Below are 24,089 nucleotides of genomic sequence, written 5' to 3'. Positions count from 1 at the left end.
GGAGGTTTGGGACTTTGACACTGGATGTAGCCCTTATTCTAGGTCCATGAAAACTGTGAAGGTGCCTTGTTTCATTGCAGTTTTTATTATTTTGGCCATTGTAGAGATGAGATGATGTTGAACCCAGATTTTTGCACTTGTGTGACTTGATTAGCAGATATGTTTCTCTAACATTGAGGAGATGCGATTCACATTGTAGATCATGTTTTTAAGGTTGTTGTGGCCGAGTGGTTAAGGCGATGGACTAGAAATCCATTGGGGTTTCCCCGCGCAGGTTCAAATCCTGCCAACAACGAGAGGCTGCTTTTAACGTCCATGTTTCTTTCAGTGTTTAGAAACCAAACAGCCCCACAACAGAGACAATACAACTGCAACACCTTAGCAGAGATGGTGAAATGCTAATTCTGTTGTTTCAAAGACTCACTGAGCACTGTACCTTTGTTATAGCAAATTCTCACTGCTTCTACTCAGAGTTTAGGTAGAGATGTGTACACATTCAATTCTCTGTTTGAGTTAAACTGTCTCTTCTCTTCTTTCCCCTTTTTGGATTCTGTTCTGTTGGCTTTCTCTTTCACCTTTTCCCACATTTCTCTGATTCTAGCAGAGACCAATTTGTAGCACTTATGTGGCGATGGTGGTATTGTGGTGAGCATAGCTGCCTTTCAAGTACTTGACTCTGGTTCAATTCCCAATAATTTCAACTTTTATTCCTAGTATGGATGTGTTCACAGAGACTGAAAGATGAATAAGGCAATTAGTGTTGCAGGTAACAACTGCCCCCCCCCCCCACCTCTTTATTATTGCAGTTTGTAATTTTTGCCAGACAACTCTCCTAACCTGCCCAATGAAAAATTATGCTAGCCAATGCATACAAAACTGACCGATACTTTCAAAAGTCAAATAAAGGTTCATTTACTTCGGAGCCTTCAGCCTTCTGACTTTCTTTATCTGTACATTTATCTGTACACTTAGGTGATTATTAAAGATTATCAACAGCATCCATTACAGCAGGTCTATTTACAGTTTTAATACTACACACACAACAGGGTTCTTGGTTTTAAACACAGGGCTCCCCAGTGCTGTGGTTGTGTTTCAGTCCCCATTCTCTTCTCTGTCTACAATAACAACATCTCCTGTAGCCCTGGCCCTGTTGGCTCACCTGACTGACAACCATGCTCCATCACAAACAGTGGACAACCTGGACAGTTTGAGAAAACTCACTGCAGCTCAATATAACAAAAACCAAGGAGTTGTGCTGTGGGAGTAGAGAAAAAAAACATCACCTCTGTTCCAGCCACACCACAGAGTATGTGTACAAAAAAGCACAACAGCGCCTCCACCTGTTGGGAAGCTGAGGACCTTTAATGTCAGCAAAGGCATTTTAACTGTAGTTTACTGCTCACACATCAAAATCCATCCTCAACTTGAATATTAGTAGAATTGAGTATTGGTAGAACTCCCTCACCGTCAAACAAAAACACAAAAAATACACATAGAACCATTCAGGGCAGAAAGATAATCAGTTCTCCTCAAACTCCACATCTAATCATTCATTCCTGAACAAACAGATATAGGCACAGCACGCCAACCTGTTTACATGTATGTATCTTTTATATTTGTTCGTAAATAGTCCTTATCATGTCAGCACCATGTGGTTTTGATGTGTTTTCAATGTGAATTGTGTATAAGCCCTGTCGAAGAAGAATTTCTCTCACTGATGGTTGCAAATCTCTGGCACCCTTATTTTGGGGGTAGATGCATCAGCACAAGCAACATGTTATCATCTTTCTCTCATAGTGAAATAGAGTCCTGTGGTCGGGTAATAAGACTCTTCTTCCAGTCAGTCTCTTCAGCCACTGAGCCACTGGGTGAACGTTCCGGTTGTTTAACAGAGGGATTAGTCTGTCAGACAGGTTGTAAGGCTGCCTGGGATTATAGGTGAGCAGCCTGACAGTCCTCTGGAGAGGGCCGCTCTCTTGTGTGCGGTGTTGGTGAGTCAGACACTTCTGTGACCAAATCCTATTGATTTTTGACAGAGAGACACCAGGTTTCCTCTGATTCTCTGTCCTCCCTGTTTCTCTCATAGTACAAGTCTCCATTCACTTACACTCACTTTATTATTGGCATAAACAGAACATGAGCAGCAATAGATAATAGAATATATGTTGTACTGTAAGATAGAGTTTAGCAAAGGCATCCAAGTTTTAATAATAACTAGTATTAAATAATATCCTTTAAGATTCATGATTACTAATATCTAGTTGTAGTTAATAATAATTAATATAAATTGAGTAAAAGCGCATCATTTTTTGCTGTCTCTCTAATTTTCAGCATGTTATGAGAAGTATGTTTTTAATGGTACAAAGAGGAATTAACTGCGGCAAGGAACTTTACAACATACAATATTACAGTGATACATTGATATTGTAGATGCCAGTGCTTTTAAACTTGGCATACTCATTTAACTTGACAAAACAAAGTATTCTGTATCCTATAATAATATTTGCCAGTGGGCCAGGCACTCACTAACTCGTTGAAATTCTATTTAAATATTATATTTTAGTTCCATTTGATCTGATCTGTTCCGTTGTGAAGTCCAAGCAGCTGAGGAATCACCTTCTCAGTTATTTCTTGGCCCGAACTTCTCGTTTTTCCATCAGTTGTCTTGGGAGGAGCCAAGACTCAGACCAGATGATGAACTTTTCCTACCTTCAGGGAAATGCACAGCATCGCACAAGAGCTGCCAACATTCACACGTGTGATTTGTAGCACTGTAATCTGTTGGGTAGTTTCAGTTCTTGGCTGAGACAGCTTGTGCGAGTGGAGATTGAATCATTTTATTTTCCCACGTCCCAAGTCAGGCCTCTGCTCTACATTTTTTAAATCTTTCTCTCTCTCACACACACACACACACACACCCTCCTCCTTCCATCTGTTTTGAATCAACACTCCCTGCTGAGAGTGTGTTGCACTTCCCCTGAAGAGACAACTCACAAAGCTTTGACAGAAAATGTAACGTAGTGATGTGGTTGTAATAGTACCAAAGCAAAAATAATAATAATTATTATTTTATTGTTATTATTTAGCAATTATGAAAAACTGGTGTCCCATTGCAGGGCCCTCTCATACCACACCTATTTCACAAAGTATGATGAATCACTCTGATGCGTTCACAACAGCAACAAGTCTTGCAGAGGATTCAGCTGATTGGTGGGGCAGCAGAAAGAGGCAGGACATAATCCGGAGATATTTCTTGTCTTCCCTTAGGAATTAGCATAGTTCAGTCAGACAACTCACGTTCAAATGTCCATTGCAGCAGTAGAACAGGTTAGTGTTTGGCATCTAGGCTCTGACTTAATCACTCCCCCTGTTATGATTACTATGTATGATGGGAGTGATGAGAAAATACTTGTAACCCCCTAGTTGGAGCCTACAGGTGGATGCTGGGGGGGCGGAGGGGCTGAAGCAACTGGTAGCGATACTGACCCAGCAGCAAGGGGAAGAAAAAGGAGTGATGGGAACATTTCTCTGTTTAAATAGGCTGCCTAATAAGGTGGGTGTGTATTATAGATGATTGTGGAGAGTGAGGTATGTCACATGGTGTATGTCAGATGATGGGAGCAGCACAGCTCCAGTTGGCTGCCGGAACTAGCTCGCAGATGTCGCTCCATTTAAGTGAAATGTAGCTTGGTTGGAAGTATGTTGACTATCAATGAGGTCTGCAGCATCAATTCAGTGCAGAGTCTGTGCTATCTAAACATGCCATGGTGTAAGTGAGCTTCAAACTCCTGTACGTGCTCTCCATATAGACCAACTGCATCTGAAGCTCCTTTTTTTAGTTGTGGAATTCACTGGTGGTGTGCGTTCGACAATATTTAGCATTTTCAGAAACAAACAAGTGGACAACCACAGTGACTTGGTGTGGAGAGGTGTGAAAGCGGGCAGGTTTTGAACTTCTATCTTAAACTCAAACTACTAACTTCTCAAAATTAGGGCAATACCAATGTCAGAATGTTATGAAATTGATAGCGCATCTGATTGACCATTGCATTTTTGATCGTGATGGTGGATCAGGATACTGATCGTAATCGTGGATCAGGATTGTGAATGGTAGTGACAACTGATTGTGGATTGTGATTTCAACTTAATTGCATAGATCTACAATATGCTTGCTCACATACATACACCATAATTGGCAATACCTCTTTTATTACAACTGTCATTACTGCTCCATTCATCTCTGTCAGTCTTTTTCTTAAAACATTGAAACACCTCTCAGTTTTTGTTAGACACTTTCTTTTGTCATCAATGTTGCACATACTGTTGCTACACATGACATATATTGCACTTTTGTCCATCCCAGAAGAGGGACCCTCTCACTGAGGTTTCCATGTTTTCTTTCCTGTGTTAACATTTTTTTTCAGTTTCACAATTGAGACAATATGAGACAAATGGTGATTTGTGAATAAAGGCTATCCAAATAAGATTTAATTGATTGATTTATTGAGGTATGTGAACTACATTTCTGAAGAAGTTATGTTAATGCAAATGATTCCATTCCTACACATGATAATTATAACTTTACACATATATAATATCAACTCATATCTAATGTCAAAAGTTAACATTCATTTGTCTTTTCAAAGTTGTACTTTCACTGTTCCCAGGGAGCTTTTAGCCCTGCCAGCAACTGTGTAGCATTAAAGTGAGGAGGTGTTTGTTGTGATAGAGGTTATAGTTTTCTCTGGTATGTGTGGAGAGTGTAAGGAGACACTGCAGACCAAGGGGAGAGGGCTGAACTCCTAGACTTTCTGACCTCCAGGGCCCACTCAGGGTAGGCCTCTCTCCCCTGAACTACAGCCCTCATAAGTTTGGAGTTGTTTTTTTAAAGAGAGCATAAATAAATGGGATTATTTCTACCATTTGGATAAAGACCTACTGTAATTGAAAAGATATTTCCCAAGATTTTGATCAGCAAAATGTGATGGATTATTTATATTGATAATAATGTTATATTTAACTTCTGTTTATTGTCTTCCACATAAGTCTGGGTGACCATGGGAGTTGTTTAAAACCTTATTAGATCGCATCTCATGTTTCTGGACCCAAATCTTAGGAGCTATGTAAGTGCTATGGCAAATAATTCCATTAAAGGAATAATGACCAGGACTAAAAATACAAGACCCAACCTTTATTGTACTGAAATTATCCTGATGATAATATGAATATTGTCAGGCAAACTAAAGCGAATAAATATTAAAAGTGTCTGTAACTGTGGTTGAGATAAAGTTTTGTTGTGCTCCACTTTTGTCAGATCTTGTGATATTCACTCTTCCTCACTGCAGTTGGATCGCTACCTGTTGTTTTTGGCTCAGATTGCGGTGTTGCACTGTGCCAAGCCTGCTGTATCACTCAGCTGCCAGTTTCAGCAGTGGCCCTAGATCACATGAATGGTTTTAACTGAATGGGTTTGCAAAGAAGACCACCCAAGACAAATCTCATCCCTTTGTAGACAAGTTGAGAAGACCATGCTGCTGTTGTGAAACCTCGTCCCGCTGAATACGGCCCTGGTCAATGAGTGAATCCTGTTGTTTTCACTGTGCCTGTGCTGAGAATAACAATGTGCAGCGGGCCAAACATGGAGAAGGAAAACGTCCTCTCCCTCTCAGTGAGCTGGTGAAGTAAACAGATTGTGGGTCAGCAAAGCCTAACATCTGCATATTGGTGGTAAATGCGGTCCTATTGCGAGTTACATTGCCTGAAGGTGTTTTAGAAAGGCTGAAATTGCTCTCAGAGGTGTAGAATTTAAGTCTGCAGTTACTTGTTAAGGACAGCAATTTAACTGTTATAGTAGCACAGTCTTTTCATAAGCAGGTGATAGATGGGGAACAGTATGCAGGCAAAATTAGAGATGGTAATATTTGGTGGGATACAGGAAAATATAATTTTCTTGTACACCCTGTTCAATCACAATAAAGGCTTTCTTATTCTTAGGATGGATATTGATAAGTGGTTTTAGCAATCCCTAAAGGGGCACGCTCAGTAGTATGAAATATGTCTGTGTCATTTAATGCTATTCAAACTTTCTAGGTATTCATATCGTCTTTGTTTTGCACTTTTTAATCAGTACTTGATATTCCTATATGCCGTTTTAATTAACTGAAAATCTCATCTTATATCAACAGCGAGTAAAGTTACCTTACAATGATTAGCATATGCTCACTGTATCCACTGACCAATAGACAGACTCCAAGAGGCTAACGATATAGCAAGTAGGGTGATCTACCTGCCACTTTCCAATGGAATGTTTTTACTGATGAAATATTTTTTATTTATATTTAAAGAAAGTATAATGCAATAGTATTTTAACAGTATTTATTGTCTGTTTTCACATTGAAGTGAAGGGATTATGAATAATTAATAAAAGATATGTGCATGTTATGTAGTTGTAAAATAAAGGTTTTTTTTAATGTGGATCTTAAAAAAATACTTCTAATAAAACAAAAGAAATAAAAAGTGAAAATGATGTTTCCCTTTCCTTCCTTTTGAATCTGGGCTGGAGTGGTGTTGTGTTATTTCACATTGATGCTTTTTACATTTGCAATGATCTAGGAACATAGTCAGTGACGGCCAGTCTTGATTACAAACTCTGTTTTCAATGTTTTCTTTTATAGAGCACGCCATGTGAAGTTACTTTTCTTGCTCTTCTCTGACTCACTTCTCACTGTCTATTCACTCTCCTTTTGTCTCTCCAATTCTGGTCAGAGTGCTCATCAAATTCCACAGAATTAAATAGCTGAGTGGTAGCACATGAGATGGTTTACAAAGCATGCAAATGGTTGGTGAGTTTCCTGGGCTGCTAGTGCTTTTAAGACCAAAATAGCTGTTCAAATAGAAACGCTCAGTCAAAATTTGACAATTCTCCATGATGTATTGGTTATAGATCTAGAGAAGATGGCATCTGGGTCCAGAGCTGCCTATTAGTGACCTCTGTCCTAGAGGATATATAAGGCTATGACCTGCTCCCAGAAGCATACCAGGGAAATTGACAGTTACTCTGTTGCTGTATCAACACCACCTCTCAGATAACATGAGAAATGCTTTCCCCAGCGGCTTTTCTCAGGGGCTTGAAACTTACATGCGCTTCCTACAAATATTCTCAACTGTGTTTATCCTTTTTTAACCGGAAAACATAGCTGCAGTAACATTATATTTGATATTCATCTACACACAAATTTAAGATTGGCATTTAATTTCAGTTTCGAATGTTTGAAATAATAAATACAGCCTGAAGTCTTGTTTTGCTCTTGTGTGGCTGACATCTCTGCCATAGATGCCAAAAGAACTGGAATGTGACAACCTGTTTATTAGTCACTTGAGACATATAACTTCCACATGGTCCCATGGGCTGGGACAACATAACTTGGATGTATTTGGAGCAGCAGCTCACAATGTGATCTTTGTGGAGTAAAGAAAAGTGTGAGATGTCTGCACAGGGTCATGGGTTTCAACAACTTTCAATCAGCCTTCACCGTGTCCAGCAATTCATATGTTAAGAAACTACTGTTAGACTCTGACAATACTTCGTCTGTGCTGGAAGTGTGACAGTCAGGCTCTTCCTTTTAAGCGTCTCACATAATGGCCATAAATGTAGCGGCTTTTGATGGTCTGACCTTGGAAAACAAACAAAAGCCCATGTCTGAGGCTGTGAGGAGGAGCTGTGCCGGGATAGCAGCTGTTTCTTCTCTGCCTGTGGAGCACAGAGTGAGAGAGTGCTGAAGCTTTAAACCCACTGCCCACCATGGCCGAGCAGAGTGTGTGTGTGTGTGTTGGGGGGGGGGGGCCCAAGGTGAAAGGGTACCACAGACCTGCAAATGGAGACGAGGACCTAACACTCAATCTGACTTTGCCAGTCAAGGGGGGTGGGGTGGGCAGGGGAGGGGGGTGGTGGTCTGGGTGCCATTTGGATGTGTGCACTGTCTGCCAGAGACAGAAGCCCTCTGTTGCTCAATTGACTCTCTGTCATTCTTTCTCTCTTTTCTCTCCCGCTCTCGCCTCTTTCCCTCAGTTCCAAGCCTTCCCATCTGTTTGTGATTTAGGCTCAGGCTCAGGGGAGAGGCAAGTTCGCTGGGGGAGAGGAATCAGGGCAGGGAGGGAGGGAGTGAAAGAGAGGAAGTCCACACAAGTTTGTTTTACAGGACTCAGCTCAGGCTGGGACTAAGCGCAGTGCCGCATCTGGAGGTCGGAGCCGCAGAAAAGTGAAGCCAAAGGGTGCAGCCGAGCAAGAGGAGCTGCCCAGAGGTTTTCCCACAGCCAGGACACGCTGACAGAGACAAGAAAGGGGGATCAGTGGTCCACTGGGCAAACACACAAATATGGCTGCTAAATCTCTGTCCTGCCTTTGCCTTCTTTGCATCCTCTCAGTGATTGCCTATCCAGCTTCTGCCGCAAGGTTGGGGGAACAGCAACAGTCACTGCTGAAAGTAAGACGGATTTGGTTTTCTCTTTTCGGCTGGGACACGCTGCATGCTAGTACGGCTATATTTAGTGTGTACAAATACAGAATGTAATGGGGCTGATGATCATGCACACGAATGATTGTGTGAAAAGTGTTGATGATGATGGGTGATTTGGGAGTGATCATCTCAGTGAACTCCCCAATGTTTCTCCGTGTGTGTTTCTGTTATCAGAGGTGCCCCAAGGCTGAAGCTTAGATGGGCTCTGAGTTTACTGTCTGCACCACTGTCATGCCCCTCCCTGACAGTTTCTTAATGGAAACCAGCTGCCAAATGTTGAGCAACACCCCAGAGAGAAAGAGAGACTGAGAGAGGGCACAATAGACATCGAGGGCATGAGAAACAAAACAGAACAGTTGGTGCACAGGCCAATGTTCCCTTGATTTAGTATGGCTCAAATAGTTGAGAGGTCTATCCGTTAAATCTCTTGACAATTTTCACTTTATAATGTTAAACTTATTAGATCTTTTTCAGATTTTAAGTTATAACTTGGAAGATTTCCATCAAATCAAACCTGTCTTTTCAAGCATTTATGGCCAAAGAGCCATAGAGCATATTTTGCATACTGTATTTACCTCCCCATGGTGCTGTAATTGTTGCTTCTAATTCAGCTTTACTTAAATGATTGTTATTGCATCCCCATTCACAAAGAATTTGAACAAACAGGAAGTGATGCATACATGTACTGGACATTATGTTGAAGACAAAAGCCACTGCATGAACACGATTCACAACCCCAAGTCTTGCAACCCCCCAGAGTTCAAACCTTGTTTTAAAACCACTTGTCTATAAATTATTGTATGTTATACATGTGAAAGCTGCCTGTCGCTGGAAATAAAGGGATAAAGTTGTAGTTTATATGTGGCCTGACATCTTCAAATGTTCTTCAATGCTGTGACTGTCATTATGTGGTTGTTGTGGATGCTTTTGAGGTTTTGCATCTGTGTGCATCTTGGCCCATGGAAATGCAGAGAAAAGCCAAAATCTGTAAGGGATTTTTCTCTCAAGTAATCTGTACAAAAATGTTTTTCAGGAAAAGGGCTGTAGATCAAAAATGTCTAAGAGGGATCCAATCCCGGTACTTGGCAGTTTTAAAACAGTGCAATAATTTTCCGATGCACATGTTTATATCTTAATATCTGAGCTTTCTGTGTGGACGGTCCCCTGAGAGCAGGCCTCACCCCTGCAGCCAGACTGTCTGAGCAGTTATTGAGTTGGGATGAGATTCTCATGACCCAGGATCTGTCCCATACTAAGGGCTTTCCGAGGAGTTAGCATGACTCAATCCAGTGTCTGAACCCTTCTTCAATGTCAGTACATCAGCCAGCTTTTGGAAACTAAGCGGAAATGAGACCTTCAAGCCTCACACTTAATCCACCTACTTCTCCTACACTTGGAAAACTCTGTAAAGAGTTCAGGCAGATGTATAAAATATAATACAGGACACAAGCACAGGACAAATTACAGAAGAAGTTATCTTAAAAAACAAAATTTTAGAGCCCCAACTCCAGACAATCCAGAAAAGCTTTATGGCTGCACAGTTTTGAAGCTACATAACCAGAGAACGTGTTAATCAGTCATCTGGTCGATCAAAGCTCCATTTGTTCAGCTCTGTATCACGGAGATAGAGCCCAAAGGTCTACAAGCAGGAAATATTGTACACCCAGATGCAGAACAGAGACTGAATCAGTGAAAGAGCCAGCATCACATGAAAACTCTGAGAGACTTGATAACATGTTGAATGTCATCTTTGTTCTCCACTACAGTGAGTGAAAGGGCCACAGAAATACTTCACATTACTGAGTGTGCTCATGTTTGGCAAAAGGATGCTGACATCAATTAAAATTCCATAAATTAAGAGGAAGGTCCACCATTTCGAATGATCAGAAAATGTTAAAATAAAAGACACAAATATGGGGAATCACACATATTTTCTTTCATCATATGAGTAAGTTGGCAATATTGGCTGATGATGATGTGCGGAGAGACAACAGTGTGATTCCTTTAAAAGACAGCAATATCAACAATTTAATAAGATGTACGTGGATCATTTAGTACACTAACTTTAAAGGCAAAATGATGGATAATAAAGATCCATGGCCTTAGTCATCTCTGAAAATATCAGACACTTAAAAACTTCCCCCCATTCATAGCTTCATCTCTTAAACACTGTGGCTTCAATAATATAACATAAGGTACCTATCTTACTATGTGTTTAAAATGTGTTAATATCAGCATATTAGAATCTTATAAGGTATGTATGTCTTATGTGTAACATGCAATGGTAAACTAATCTAAACATTCAGAGTGAAGCAACAATGTTTGACATGGCATTAGATTTTGTATATTATGATTTGGTGCTATACACATACAATTGAATTGAATTGCATTTTTTCTCCTATATCTTTCTAAAATAAGTCAATAATTACTAACTTTTAGTCATTTTTCTGTCTTCTGCAACTCCAAACAAATATTTGACTCTTCTTAATGCCCCACTATGGTCAACAGCTAGTCACTGATGGATACAGTGTATTGGATTTATCAAAGCTTTTATCTGCATGGATAAACTGTTGTTTGCTAAGAAGTAGCTCTGACACAAGTTGTTCAGACTTGTCAGTCCCCCCCTTTTTTACTCTCGATCATAAGGTGCGCTATCACATTGTGACTCCAGCTTCACTATCAAAAAGAAACTAAGGATGTTGAGCTAGTCCTAGATAATCATTTATCCTTCATAGTCCTACAAGGGGGGACTATGCCATGTCACAGCAGCGATGGGCATAGTAAAAATAGGAAACATCAAAAAAGCAAAAAGTAAACCTGCAATATAAAAACAATTAAATCTAAAAATAGAAATCATGTATACAATGTGAACAAAAAGTTGTGTGAACAAGCACATATGAGATACTGATTTCTTTTATCTTGAAATGTAAATCATGGACACATGGGGAGAAACATGTTGTTCCACAAGCTGCTTGGTTGTATACTTGAGATGCATTCCTCTCATTTTAGAGAAGTCTGAAGAGTCCACATCCTTCTTCTTCTACACCATCTGCTCCAGCTCCCTCCAACCCTAGACTCCCCGTCCTATACTCCCTTGTGTATACACACTGCAGCTGTTCTCACCATCAGCAACTGTCACGAAGCGGAACCATTTCAAAACTCCTTTAAGTGTCTTTACAAATGGTAAACAGCACTGGATCTCTGTGGTTTACCCATAAACTTGTGGTTTACTGCTCCTAATGGCTGGGGCTACCATTTGGAGGTAACATATCTCCTTTCTCCCATTTGCAACATTAGTTGAATTTTCAGGATGTGTTGACATGAAAGGTTCCCACATTGACAGTTGAAATGGTGAGCCTGCTCATCAATAGGTCCTCTATCAGTGCATGTGCACAGGGAAAACCACAGGAAATAGGTCTGCAGGAAAACTCTGTGCCGCTGTTCACAGGATGTTTCACATTATGTGGCTACAGAAGCATTTTGTTGTGTCTGTGAATAAATCAGAGGGAATTGCGAATCACATGTAGGCATACTGTACTGCATAACTGGGGAATGTTCCATCTTCTGGCTCACAGTATCAATGTCCCGTTGACTGGGTGGAACAAGGAGGTCAAAGCATGAAGTTCTTACAGACTGCTGCTATTGTACGTTTGTATGCCTCATTGAATGGTGCTCCCTCTAATGCTCAAAGGGGAGTGTGTGTGTGTGTGTGTTTGTGTGTGTGTGTGTGTGTGTGTGTGTGTGTGTGTGTGTGTGTTTTGAGGGCCTGTTTGAATTTTAGACCTCTGGAATGTGGACATTTTGGCCGATCCTTGTTTTCTGATACAACTACGACTGTTTTGAACTTGCCTTTTAGAGTTGTTAAAGTTTAAAATGTGATGGTTAAGGAAAGGGTGAGTGTTAAAGAATGCAGGATTTCAATGAGTGTCCTCGGAACTCTATGAGAATTGTGTGTGTGTGTGTGTATGCGTGTGTGTGGGTGGTGGGGGGGTACACGGCTGTGAACTCTGACATCACACTTTCCTGAGAAACTGTGGTGAACAAACATCAGACAGGATGCAGGTTTTAAATCGTCATTCTGTAAATGGGAGGGAACAGCACATTTGAGAGGAGTTTCCTCTGAATTAACTTTGTGCAGTTATAAAAAATGCACTGTGTTGTCTGAAACACTCTAATCAATGCTTTAAACTCATTGATTATCTATTATCAGGAATATTAAATAAAGGAAAGGGTCGTTATTTCAGGTGTATAATTTTTACATTTATGTATATTGTATTTTTAACAAGATTACACCATTAACTGCTGATCAACTACATTACTTTTCAAAATGGACTGACAACTGCTGTGCTGTGAAACACATTAAATCTCTTTGTTATTAAGTATAAATTTAGTAATAATAATTTAGTAATCATTTCCTTAATAAATTACGTAAAAAAAATTACTATCAGCTTCTATGCCGTTACTGTAGTAGCTATGTATATAAAAAGTGTTAGCAAAAAATACCCGTTCGTATACTGTGATTAGTACTGAGCCTTGTGACTTTGTTGATGACATACCTGTGAAGGTTCTCAGTCAGCCATGTCAGGGTATCTTCAGGAGTTGTACATGTGTACATGACAACTGGACTTTATTGTGGATGAGCATGTCTAATTCCTGAAGATTTGTTTAGTCTCTGGCTCTGTTCCCTTAATCTTGGTGCACATGTTCAGTAATCTATTTTTGCATAGTAACCTGTTATCAGGTAAGATTTGTAAAACCAAGAGTTGAAGAAATATTTAGCAGATTCACCTAGTTTGTATCGGAAATACAGTATTGGCTATCGTAGCTACTTTCAGTTGATGATAAATACTTGGTTTCATGTTGTGTCTCTGTCTCCTTGAGAATAAGGGATTCATCTTTAAATTGCTTCTCCCGTGATTTTCTTATTTCCCGTTCTTATGTTCTAAGGTGTTAGAGGATTATTTCATCTACTTTAGCTCAGGCTGGCTCAGAAACTGAAAACCCTTTGAGACACCATACTGTATGTTTGGAATATATAAATAAACCTAATTTAAATGAATCTCTGTCCATTGTAGTATTTTTACCACTGACCATTGGGACCTAATTATGGTAATGTTGGTCAGTTAGTGGGTCAATCTGCCCTTGTTTTGACACTTTGAAAATATGAAATTCAACTGGTTACTGTACATTTCTGTTTGCAGGAATGTGCAAAGGGATTTTTCCTCAGTGAACAAAACATATGCTTGCCATGTAACTGTAAAGGCCACGCTGACTCCTGTGAAGACATCACTGGCATTTGTAGAGTAAGTGATCCATCCCGATTATCATGCTTTAAAATGATCAATGTTCATATTGCTGAGTTGTTATAATGTTATGAGAAGCAACGTACCATAAGTTTAACCTTTCCCTTTCAGAACTGCAAGGACCACAGTACAGGGGATTTCTGTGAAATGTGTGAAGATGGTTACATTCTGGTGCCCAGGGTAGATAGACAACACACCTGCCGACCTTGTGCCTGTCCCCTCTCAGTCCCCTCCAACAAGTAAGTCAGTCTGTTCTTGTTTGTTATTCAGTGCTACATGTTGGCAAGCAGTATGTAATCACTCAAATACCTTCCCCCTGTGTGTTTTGCCAGCTTCGCAGTGCGCTGTGACAGAGGAAGTGGCATTCTGCGGTGCAAGTGCCAAGAGGGCTACGCCGGACATTTATGTGAAAGGTCAGTGCTGACACGGGTCCAAACAACCAAGTAACCGAGAAGTTTTCATGTCCAAGATTGTTTACTGTAGGTTACAGAGCAAAGTCACAATAGAACTTGCCTTGAACAGGAACTATGATAACATTTTTTTTTTGAGTGGACCAACTCATGCTCAAACTGTCATAACAACTGAACTCCTGACGCTGATGAGCAAGTTGTGTTAGGTGTAACAACCGGCTGAAGGAGGGAGCTGAATAAGATGGGAGAGAAACACATTCATCAAGAAGATGACCCTTTGTTTTTGCTTGCAGCACTTTGAGCCTCCTCTGCCTAATTTCCACAGTCAATGGACGTAATGTGCGTGATAATATATATATATATATAGTTAATCTGATCACTAAATGTCACCATTAAATACAAGTTTTGTTGCAAGTCTGCCAGAACAAGTCAGAATCCATTTTTTAATGCAGCAATTGTGAATGGTCTTCAACTGGAAACCAAACAAAAATGCATTGCTGCCACAAGATGCAACATTTTTTCTGGGTTGAGTGACCAAAAGAAAAATTAGGCACTTATTACATTTCACATGCCATCATTATTGCTTCCTACACTTAGACTAGTAACAAGCAACTGAATGCACAAATGGTCCCTTGTCTGTGGGTTCCTTAAAAAAAAACTAAATTAAAATAGACAGGGAGCAAAGTTAATTAAAAACCTCCCCACAAAGAAACTCTTCACACTGAAGATCAAAGGGACCATCCAAAGGATGGAGCCTTTGATTTTCCTCAAATTGTCCATTGCAGCAGGCCATAATATTGTCAGTCATCTATAGTTCTTCCCATCCAGGTGTGCGCCAGGTTACTACGGCAACCCCATGGAGATTGATAATTCCTGCAAGAGGTGCGACTGCAATGGTAACTCCGACCCCAACCTGATTTTCAATGAGTGCCACAATATGACAGGCCACTGCCAACACTGCTGGGGAAACACTGCCGGTGCCAACTGTGAGAGGTGCGCTCCAGGTTTCTACGGCGACGCCATCAGTGCCAAGAACTGCAGAGGTGGGAGCAATGAACAAACTCCAACATCTTTAACCCTCATTTACGACATGTTTGATCCATAGTTTAATAGCTCTATGCATGTGTATGAGTATGTTGTGCTTTAGTGAAGATATTGATGTTTGAGACCTGAACAAATCTTCTTCTGCATCTTAACCCTCACACAGCAGGATGTAAAATGAAAGCAGGAAAGGTCATCAGCAGCTCAGTATTCTTCTATGTCAGTGTTGGATATTAACTTATTAAGTTCCACCATATTGGAGTTGATATATCATTATGTTGAATTGCTGTTATATGTTTTTAATTATATAATTAATAGTTGAGAAATATCCAATATTAAGCACCAAACATTTTAATGGCTTTGTGGTCTAATCCTAATACTGTTCAGTGGAAAAATAAAACAAGGTCAGAATCCAGGATCAAGGACTAGCGTATCCCTTTTGAGGCCCTGGAAGTCCAAAAATAACTGTGCCTGTGACATAATTTGACCTCCGATGTTCTCATCACTGCATGTGTCTGTTCCAGAGTGCTTGTGCAATAAATGCGGCACCTCCTCATGCGACGACAGGACAGGAGTGTGTCACTGCAAACCAGGTGTCACGGGCCGACTCTGTGACCAGTGTGAGGTGAGCTAAACCTTATGACTCTGCACAGATCCACTGGTATCTCTTTCTGAGGGAGCCTGTATGAAGCAGGGTTAGAAGACTGTGTAGATGAGATTCATTACAAAACAATTATAACAATATGGTTGGTAATGTTAAAATTGCACTATATAAGGTAACATTTTTTTAAATGCAGAAATGACTAAAAAGAAGCACAACAAGGCCACAAACACACAGAAAGTAAAAAAAACCTTTTTAATCCTCAGGTTATCCAAATATATTTGGGGAAAAAAGTGTAGACAAGTGTAGATTATCTGAAAAAAAGTGCTGCTGGAAATGTGCAGTTGAGGCATATGAAACATTTTGTTCTGAAGTCGAAGCACTTAAAGAAATGAAAGGGTTTTAAGTTTCTTGAACTTTAATGAGCTGAAAGGAGTTGAGTTGTCAACAGAAGTGAACGCTCTGCATTACTGTGAATCGTTGAACACAAACAAACACTTCTTTTTAACATGACGCTTTAGCTCATATCAAGAACTGAAAACAGTTCAAGTGGTACTGTGAAAACTCTCATTTAAGAGGTATAACATGAAAATAAATCAACTGTTAGCTGAAGAAAAAAAAACTGAAAGCAGTTGAAATGTCATTTGACATGTATTTGGTCAAAGCAAGGTGTCAAGTCAAACTAATTGAAAGCAGTTGAAACATCAGTTAAAGTGAAAGACCTTGGGTTTATTCTTATGTGTATACTTAAGACGTATACAGCTGAACGCTTTGAAATTCTCATTTGAAGAGCACAAGGTGGAAGTGACCTGAAGGCCACCTTATGTGTAAGCAATGTTTGGAAGAAAAGTTAAGGTGGAAAGTAAAAAGATAACACAAACATGTCCTTTATAACTTTTCCAGCAGCACCAGGATATTGACTGACGGATACAAAATGTGACATAGGATCCCATTCCATAGTTGAGTGGTCTAGATAATTTGAATAAAGAGATAGTGTGTTGACCACCAGTCCTGTGTGTTTCTTTCCAACCAGCGTTAGTCATGTCAGTAATATCAACGTTCTCAGGTTACAGAAATTACTTAGGTGTGCTTAAGAGCCAAAATAAAACCCTGGATGGATATTAGAGGCATATTGGCTCTTTATTAGTCATTATAAAGCACTTATTAATGCCTTATTCTTAATGACCTTATTCTGCAACTACTCCATTGATTAACAGTTTTCCCTTAATAACCTCCTAATTACTGCTTATTGATGGTAAGTAAGGAAGTTGTTGTACATGAGTTACAACCAAGTGCTTGGATATGTTCACTTTGTGTGTTCCCTAATAGAAAGTGTTACCTAGATCAGAATCATCCTTTCAGTGATACATGACAATGTGATTCAAACCGAACTGAAACAGGCAGAGGCTGGGATCTAACAGCGTTTCGTTTGTTTGCAATCTAGGAGGGCTACTCAGGTTTCTCCAGCTGTCAGGGCTGTCGGAGGTGTGAATGTGGGCCAGCTTCCATTCGCTCCACCTGCCATCCTCTCACCCACAGCTGTCCGTGCCGCCCAGGGGCCGGCGGGCGTTACTGCGAGCGCTGCCTCCCAGGTCACTGGGACTACAGCCCCTCCGGCTGCCAGAGTAAGTCTTCTGACTGTCATGCAGCAAGTCTTTTTCTCTTTTGAATAAAACGCCCTCAATCACTTGTCGAAACAATCAGTCCAGTTATCGCTTCCCAAGTGAAAAAAAAAAAAAGCTGCAGTAAGGGTTCACATTCCCACACCCACTAACACAGTAGTACTCATGATGTCAGAGAAGCATCTGCTGAGAGCTGTGACCCTGTGGCCGTAGACTCTCCACGGAGGGGCGGATGACTTCGACATGGAACCCAAATCTACAGTATTCGCACAAACAGCTGCTAAAACAGACCCTCACCAGAGAGGCCACGAGACAGATGTGCAGGCCTGAAGCCAAGATACCATCTGTGGGACTCATACAGTATATTTGATGACCGCACTGAACCATTTACAGCTGGTCGAGAATTTAAAGAAACGTAGAGAACTCCCTTACCAGCGCTGTATGATGAAATGCTTCTGCATCTGTTTTTTATAGAGTGCGATTGTGAGAGCGGACACTGTGACATGCACACGGGAGAGTGCCTGTCAGAGGCTGCAACAGTAAACCTGTGCAACATCAGTAAGTGGAGTTCTCAACCATAGCTGAGATATATAATATATGTAATATATAATAGCATTACAACACTTGGTTTGTCTTTTCTGTTTCTAAGTGTTTGAACCATGGTTTCAGGTTGTGATGAGTGCATTTGGCATCTGATTGGGGACTTACGTCTGTCAAACAAGACACTGGATCAGCTGAAAGTTGGAGTGTTGAACATCTCTACTGGAGCTGCTGCTAACGACAGGCTCAAATTCTACAACTACACAGCCCATCGATTGCAGGTAAAAAAAGTATAAATAGAAGAGTTAAAGCTGCAGAAATCAGTATTTTCATATGAACAATGGATGTGTGTGCTTTGTGTCAGCTGCAGTGCTCTATGGCGCTTTTTAGCAGCTTTTAGCTCATTGTTTTGATGTCATGACCAGTATATTTACTGGGTTCTCTCACTCTCATCAGCAGAAGGCAGCTGAAAACATTCAGTGTAATGTAAAAGCTAAAACATCTAGTATATATAAGTGAATGTCTATGTTGTTCATATCTGTTTTCTCATGTGTTAACTTGATCTTAACATGTTCAACATCCACTATCTCGATATGGAGTTGCAGTCAAAGTGTGTGGTTTTAAAAAGTGCAACTTGAGAAGACATATGGTGATGCAGTTTAGATAAAGGAAAAATGGCATGGCATTGTTCACTGTTGTCTTTTTGCTTTTTTGCGTTGGGCTTTTTATCATGCTCATTAATAATCATGATATGTTATATCAAGGCTCAGTTTCACGGCTGGAGAAACAAGTCATCTGCAATGAAGGCGCAGACTGGGGACCTGGAGGAGGCCACAGACACTGTGGTGTTAGACATCAAACAGCTGGGAGAATCGGTCAGAATCAAAGTCATTCACTCATTTCATGCACACTGACTATTTTTAAAGTCCCTGGAAGTCTTTAGCTGTTCGAGCCAATGTTTTTCAGTACATCGGTGCTGAAACTGCATCCTGTGTTTATAGTACGTGGATTTTGCAATACATAAAGTAGAGTTACAGTTTTTCCAGTTATATCTGATTTATTTTACAAGACAACCAGGAGTCATAGTGTGTTAGAAGCAAATGATATAGCCACTGATTAATGCCACCAGCAGGCACTGATTTGTGCGTATGGTTTTTTTCAGGAGAGTGTGGTGACGACTTTGGGGAAGAGGCTTGATAATGAAACGCTAGAGACCTTTACCTTGGCTGACCAGCTCAGCACAAACCTCACTGACCTCAACATTCGCATTGAAGGTACCTACAATCTGGCTGACTCACACTTTTGAGCACCTAATGCACACACTGGGTGCAAGAAGCATACTGTGATTACTGTGTCCGTATATGTTAATATGTTTGCATGTGTGTGCAGAGATGATCCACGACTGGGAGCTGTACAGTGTTCAGCAGGATGTGGACCCAGAGCTGGTCAGACGCAACACAGAGATAGCACAGGGAATGCTGACTAGGATGAGGAATCTGGACCTGTCCCCACGAGAGCCTGTTGCCACTGACGAGTCGACTGAGGCTCATGAGTGTGAGTACAAATGAGACATGACAGAAGAAGAAAGAAAGAAGAAACACGCACATACAGCAGAAATAATTACATTGTGTACTATACTGTGTATAGTGCACTCAGATTTAGCTTGGTATTGCATGGCACTCCTGACATTGAATGTAATTAATTCACTTTTGACCATTGCAATGGAAATTGAATGAGGCAACAGTTAGAAGAACTGTTACCTCATGTAAAAAGCCCCCACATGTTCAGTAACTGTGTGCATGTGGGTGAACCCAATTGTTGACTTTCAACCAATAATCAATAATCAATCAATCGATGATAAAGGCTATGATAACAGTAGCTGGAGAATTGTTATACTGTTGCAGCAAATCCCCTGAGGGTGTTGATTTGAGCACTGTAAATTCCGGACCAGCAAGTCCTTCTTTAGTTTGAATATTACAAAGAAACAAAAACATCCCAGCAAAAGATACATTTTCACCAGAAGAGACCAACGGAGCATTAACAGACCACTATGATCACCAACTAAACTAAGTGAAAGATGGCAGATGACTTTGGAAATTAGGACTTATTCTAAAAACTCTATAGGGTTGCAATTTCGTCTGGACGAACAAAAATAGAGACATTTTGAAACAATGATGTGGACACACACATTTGCTTTCTGAGTAGTTATATCAGTCATGACCAAACTACCAGCAGTGAATGCACAGCATTGCTGATACTTACTGTCAGTAACAGTTCTATCTCATTGTCAGTCCAGGAAAATACATCACCGTTCTTACTTTTCATCTTTGCAACCAAATGGAGAGAAGAAGAGAACACTATGTTTTAATATGAAAATGTGTTTATGTTAGCCTTAGGTTAGTATTGGAACGTTAAGACTGTTGCTGGTATCAGGTAACGGTGACAATAAAGTAACGTGTTTCTGATTGTGTTTCAGTGCTGAGGCGTATCCGTCAGTTGGAGAAGAAGCTGATGAGCACAGAAGGCCGACTCTCACCTGTCAGGGAGGTCCTATCCCGCTTCTCCACCAAGCTATCAGACGCTCAGACCTCTCTCCAGAAAGCAGCCGGCAACGTGCAGGAGACGGAGGACATGAACAGAGCCAACATCCTCAAATTCCAGAGGAGCGAGGTGAGCGCTCCACTCTTATTCTGTTTGTTACTATAAATTCATCTGTTTATAGTCTTGTTTAAAAGCTCACAGTCATCCCTCCCCACCACGGGGGAATGTGCTGGCATGGGAATTGTTCTCAAAGTGCTATGTGCTTCATCTTAACTCAAAATGTTGAGCTATTCTCAGTCACAAGGAAGTACCTGGTCTGACAGGACCTTAGTCTGTTGCTAAATACAGTGCGAGGGAGATCTGGCTGCAGTTTGCCAGGCAAGTCAGAGAAGCATATTCTGCATGGTTTTAAGGACAGAACAGAAACACTAAACCATCTGTGGGAGCTTTGGACTGTTACATTAGGAGGAGGCCCGCACTGGGGGATGAGTAATGCTGCAATGCAATTTTTTTCCCCATGACAATATCTATTGCTAGCACATGGACATCATGCCATAGCCTGATGCACTCAAAACGAAATGGAATTACTGTAAGAGGAGATTCAGCTTCTGGCAAACTTTTGGAGAGTAACCCAAAACAGAGTCATGCATTTTGACTGCTCAGCAAACAGTGTAGTGTTGATCGATAGCAGAGGTGCAGAGGTGCTCATATGCATATTTGTGATATGTACATACTTCTGGGCAGGAATATTTAACTTATAGCTTAATTCATCCATGGATACACACGTATTAAAGTTTAACTATACCCCTAAATTCTTTGTTGAAGTGCCTCACACTGCAAATTCCAAAAAATGCCATTAAAACACAGTGCTGGGAGTTTCGACTGAGATACATATGGTCAATTTGTTTGGTGTCAATATTTGATATCCCCTGTGCATATAACAGAAGCCACAAGCATCACAACTGACTTTTCATCCAGTTTTAATTCACATTTTTATGATACAGTTATTAAATCTTGGTGGTTTCACTGGATGAAGGATTGTCGTCACCAGTGGAACATTTAGCTACTAAAAAAATTGATATCTCAGCAGATGGTTAGAACCAAACCAGAGGTAAAAGAGATGTTGCTCCATAGCTGTACGGCATAGTGTAGCCTTACCTCATGATTGTTTCTTGTGCCTTCTATAACGCATGACTATTTTATGGTGTACGGGTCTTGATTTTTTTCTACTCATCATCTTTTCTAAGTAGGAAATCGGATTGTAAGCTCATTGTGAGCTGCAGTATCTGAGAGTTCAAGTAAGTTTATGTTCACACTGAAGTGGGATGTAGAAATCATTGGCTGCCTGCTGGACAGGGAACATAATAAAACATCTAGACAGCTTACATCTGCCTTGTACAATGTTTGGCAGTGATGTAGAAACACAAGGGTTTTGATTTAAAAAAAAAAAATTCTTCAGTTTGTATGGTGTATTAAAATGTCATCATCATGGATTTGTTGAATTACAACTGTGTAAAATAATGTGGTTGGAATTTGGATCCAGGAAGTTGGTGTTTCTCTTGTTACCATGCCCCAGTTGACATTGTGGGTCTGCTGCACAGAACAGCTGCGGCTGTACAGTGTGTGTGTGTGTGTGTGTGTGTGTGTGTGTGTGTGTTCACATGTTATCAGTAATGGGGATCTCCATGATCAGGGTCTCCCATTCAATGCCATGAATGGTGCACTGACAAAACACAGAGCATCTCCTAATCTGGGGCTCTTCAGCACAAACCGGTTGACACCAGCTGCAGCCACGGTGTGCTCGCTGCTGAGTTACCACAGCCAATCACACCATCTCAGCATTGTGCCATATTTAGTCATGCAGTGGTCAAGCAAAAGGTTGGGTGTGGGTACTGCCAACTTAAATCGCCAACGTCCAAATACCACCCAGGTTAATCCACTCACTGTAAAGTATGTAAAATTATACTTTGAAGGTGTTTTGTGTGATATTGTGTGAGATGTTAAGCATCACAAAACATTGTGTAGCTCTGTCACATTTAGCGAAGCAGGACCAAAATGCAGGCATAGAAACAAAGGCCGGTGAAGGTGAATCTAATGAAGACAAAAACAGGCTTTTAGTCACGTAAAATAACTCAGGAGATCCAAAGAACCCAAACTCAGGTAACAAAGATGATACAGAACAAAACACAACTGAAAAAACAACACAGCATAGTGAACTGGGAGCAAAGGAACTGAATACACAGAGGATAACTGAAGACAGGCAAAACACATTAGGACAGGTGCAGACAATTCCAACTGCAGGAAAAGATTAAATAACGGCTCTAGTGTATCAGTGACTTCCCTGAGTAAAGGTGGCAAGATAACTCTGACATGCAACCATGCAACCAGAGCTCTTCACAGAAATGGGGAGAAGGATTAAGTGTTCCAGCATGTAACTACTAACACCACAAACAGTTTTGACTGTGCACCGATTCAGTCATCCAGACACACTATTTTAATTACTGCATGATTAAGTGTGGTTACATTTTCCCCGTGCCCCCAGGCGAAGCAGCTGCTGCTGACGGAGGACCACACTGCAGTCAATGACACGCTGGAAGCAGCCAGAGGTTTCATCTCTGACACAGAAAGGACTGTGGCTGAGGTGGATGCTATGGTGCAGGTGAGGCCTACATTACTGTGAGGACTGTTTCCACCTGAACCTAAAGTGGTTTTGTCGTATATTGGGGTTGCGATGATGTGAAGATGATGAAGGAATCTCCGATGACACCGTCTTAATTGTATTAAAAGTTTATTACAAAAAAGTTCAGCATCAATACAAGCAATGCAATCTGCATATGGAGAGATCCGGGGTCAATGTGCATCTCTCCTGCCTGGAGAGAGATTCGGAGCCAATGTGAATCTCTTCTCCTGCCTGGAGAGAGATTCGGGGCCAATGTGAATCTCTTCTGCTGCTGCCTGGAGAGAGATTCGGGGCCAATGTGAATCTCCTCTGAGGGGCAACTTCAACTCCTCGTTTATATAGGAGTGTTGTTTTCATTATTTTAAAGTAAACACATCTGGTTTCTATCCAGCTCTTCTCGGTTGTCCAGTGACAAGAAGAGAGGCGACACTAGCTCAAATTTAGTGTTGCACTTAGAACTGTGACCTAATGCCCTACCATACGTTCAGGCTTTCTCCATATTCCTCAAAACCTGTGGACCTCAAACCTAAAGATACATTTCTTTTATGGGGAGGACTAACATAGCATTTCAGACACCACAGTTTCATAAGGTTGGTGCAAGGGGAAGAGAGGAATAATCAGTGCCCCTGCTGTATAATGATGTTAAGGTTTCCTCTTACTGAATGAGGTAGTATGTATTATAACCTAATAGACTGTCCTACGGGGTTGCAGTATCTCAGCCTTGCATTGGATTTATTCATTCCCGGCCTATGCCAGATTCTAAAGCTGGTCAACTTGATTTGGAGGCAGTTTATGGATTGTCCTTCAGCAGTCCTTTTTAGTGCCGGAGTACTCT

The 24,089-nt window shown here is 40.8% G+C and overlaps 1 protein-coding gene and 1 non-coding gene across 2 annotated transcripts in view; both read left to right on the top strand.

Annotated features, from left to right (window-relative positions):
- The first annotated feature begins 213 nt into the window (after window positions 1-213).
- On the top strand, window positions 214-295 carry trnas-aga (transfer RNA serine (anticodon AGA)). Its single transcript has one exon. It is a non-coding gene; the product is annotated as a tRNA-Ser (tRNA).
- A 7,839-nt stretch (window positions 296-8,134) lies between these two features.
- The window catches only part of lama4 (laminin, alpha 4), a 29,897-nt gene continuing 13,942 nt past the window's right edge, over window positions 8,135-24,089 (top strand). Inside the window, exons 1-14 of the mRNA XM_069515085.1 lie at window positions 8,135-8,483; window positions 13,718-13,819; window positions 13,931-14,058; window positions 14,152-14,232; window positions 15,058-15,272; window positions 15,795-15,895; window positions 17,316-17,496; window positions 17,968-18,051; window positions 18,163-18,314; window positions 18,798-18,908; window positions 19,196-19,307; window positions 19,423-19,587; window positions 20,510-20,703; window positions 23,117-23,233. Coding sequence (XP_069371186.1) covers window positions 8,376-8,483; window positions 13,718-13,819; window positions 13,931-14,058; window positions 14,152-14,232; window positions 15,058-15,272; window positions 15,795-15,895; window positions 17,316-17,496; window positions 17,968-18,051; window positions 18,163-18,314; window positions 18,798-18,908; window positions 19,196-19,307; window positions 19,423-19,587; window positions 20,510-20,703; window positions 23,117-23,233 — 1,851 coding nt within the window. The 5' untranslated portion in view covers window positions 8,135-8,375. The remainder of the gene's footprint in view (window positions 8,484-13,717; window positions 13,820-13,930; window positions 14,059-14,151; window positions 14,233-15,057; window positions 15,273-15,794; window positions 15,896-17,315; window positions 17,497-17,967; window positions 18,052-18,162; window positions 18,315-18,797; window positions 18,909-19,195; window positions 19,308-19,422; window positions 19,588-20,509; window positions 20,704-23,116; window positions 23,234-24,089) is intronic.

The sequence above is a fragment of the Paralichthys olivaceus genome, chromosome 19, assembly GCF_024713975.1.
Source record: "Paralichthys olivaceus isolate ysfri-2021 chromosome 19, ASM2471397v2, whole genome shotgun sequence".
In the NCBI taxonomy this organism is placed as follows: Eukaryota; Metazoa; Chordata; class Actinopteri; order Pleuronectiformes; family Paralichthyidae; genus Paralichthys; species Paralichthys olivaceus.
The sequence above is the reverse complement of the archived record's forward strand: the minus strand, read 5'-3'. Positions and strand labels throughout refer to the sequence as shown.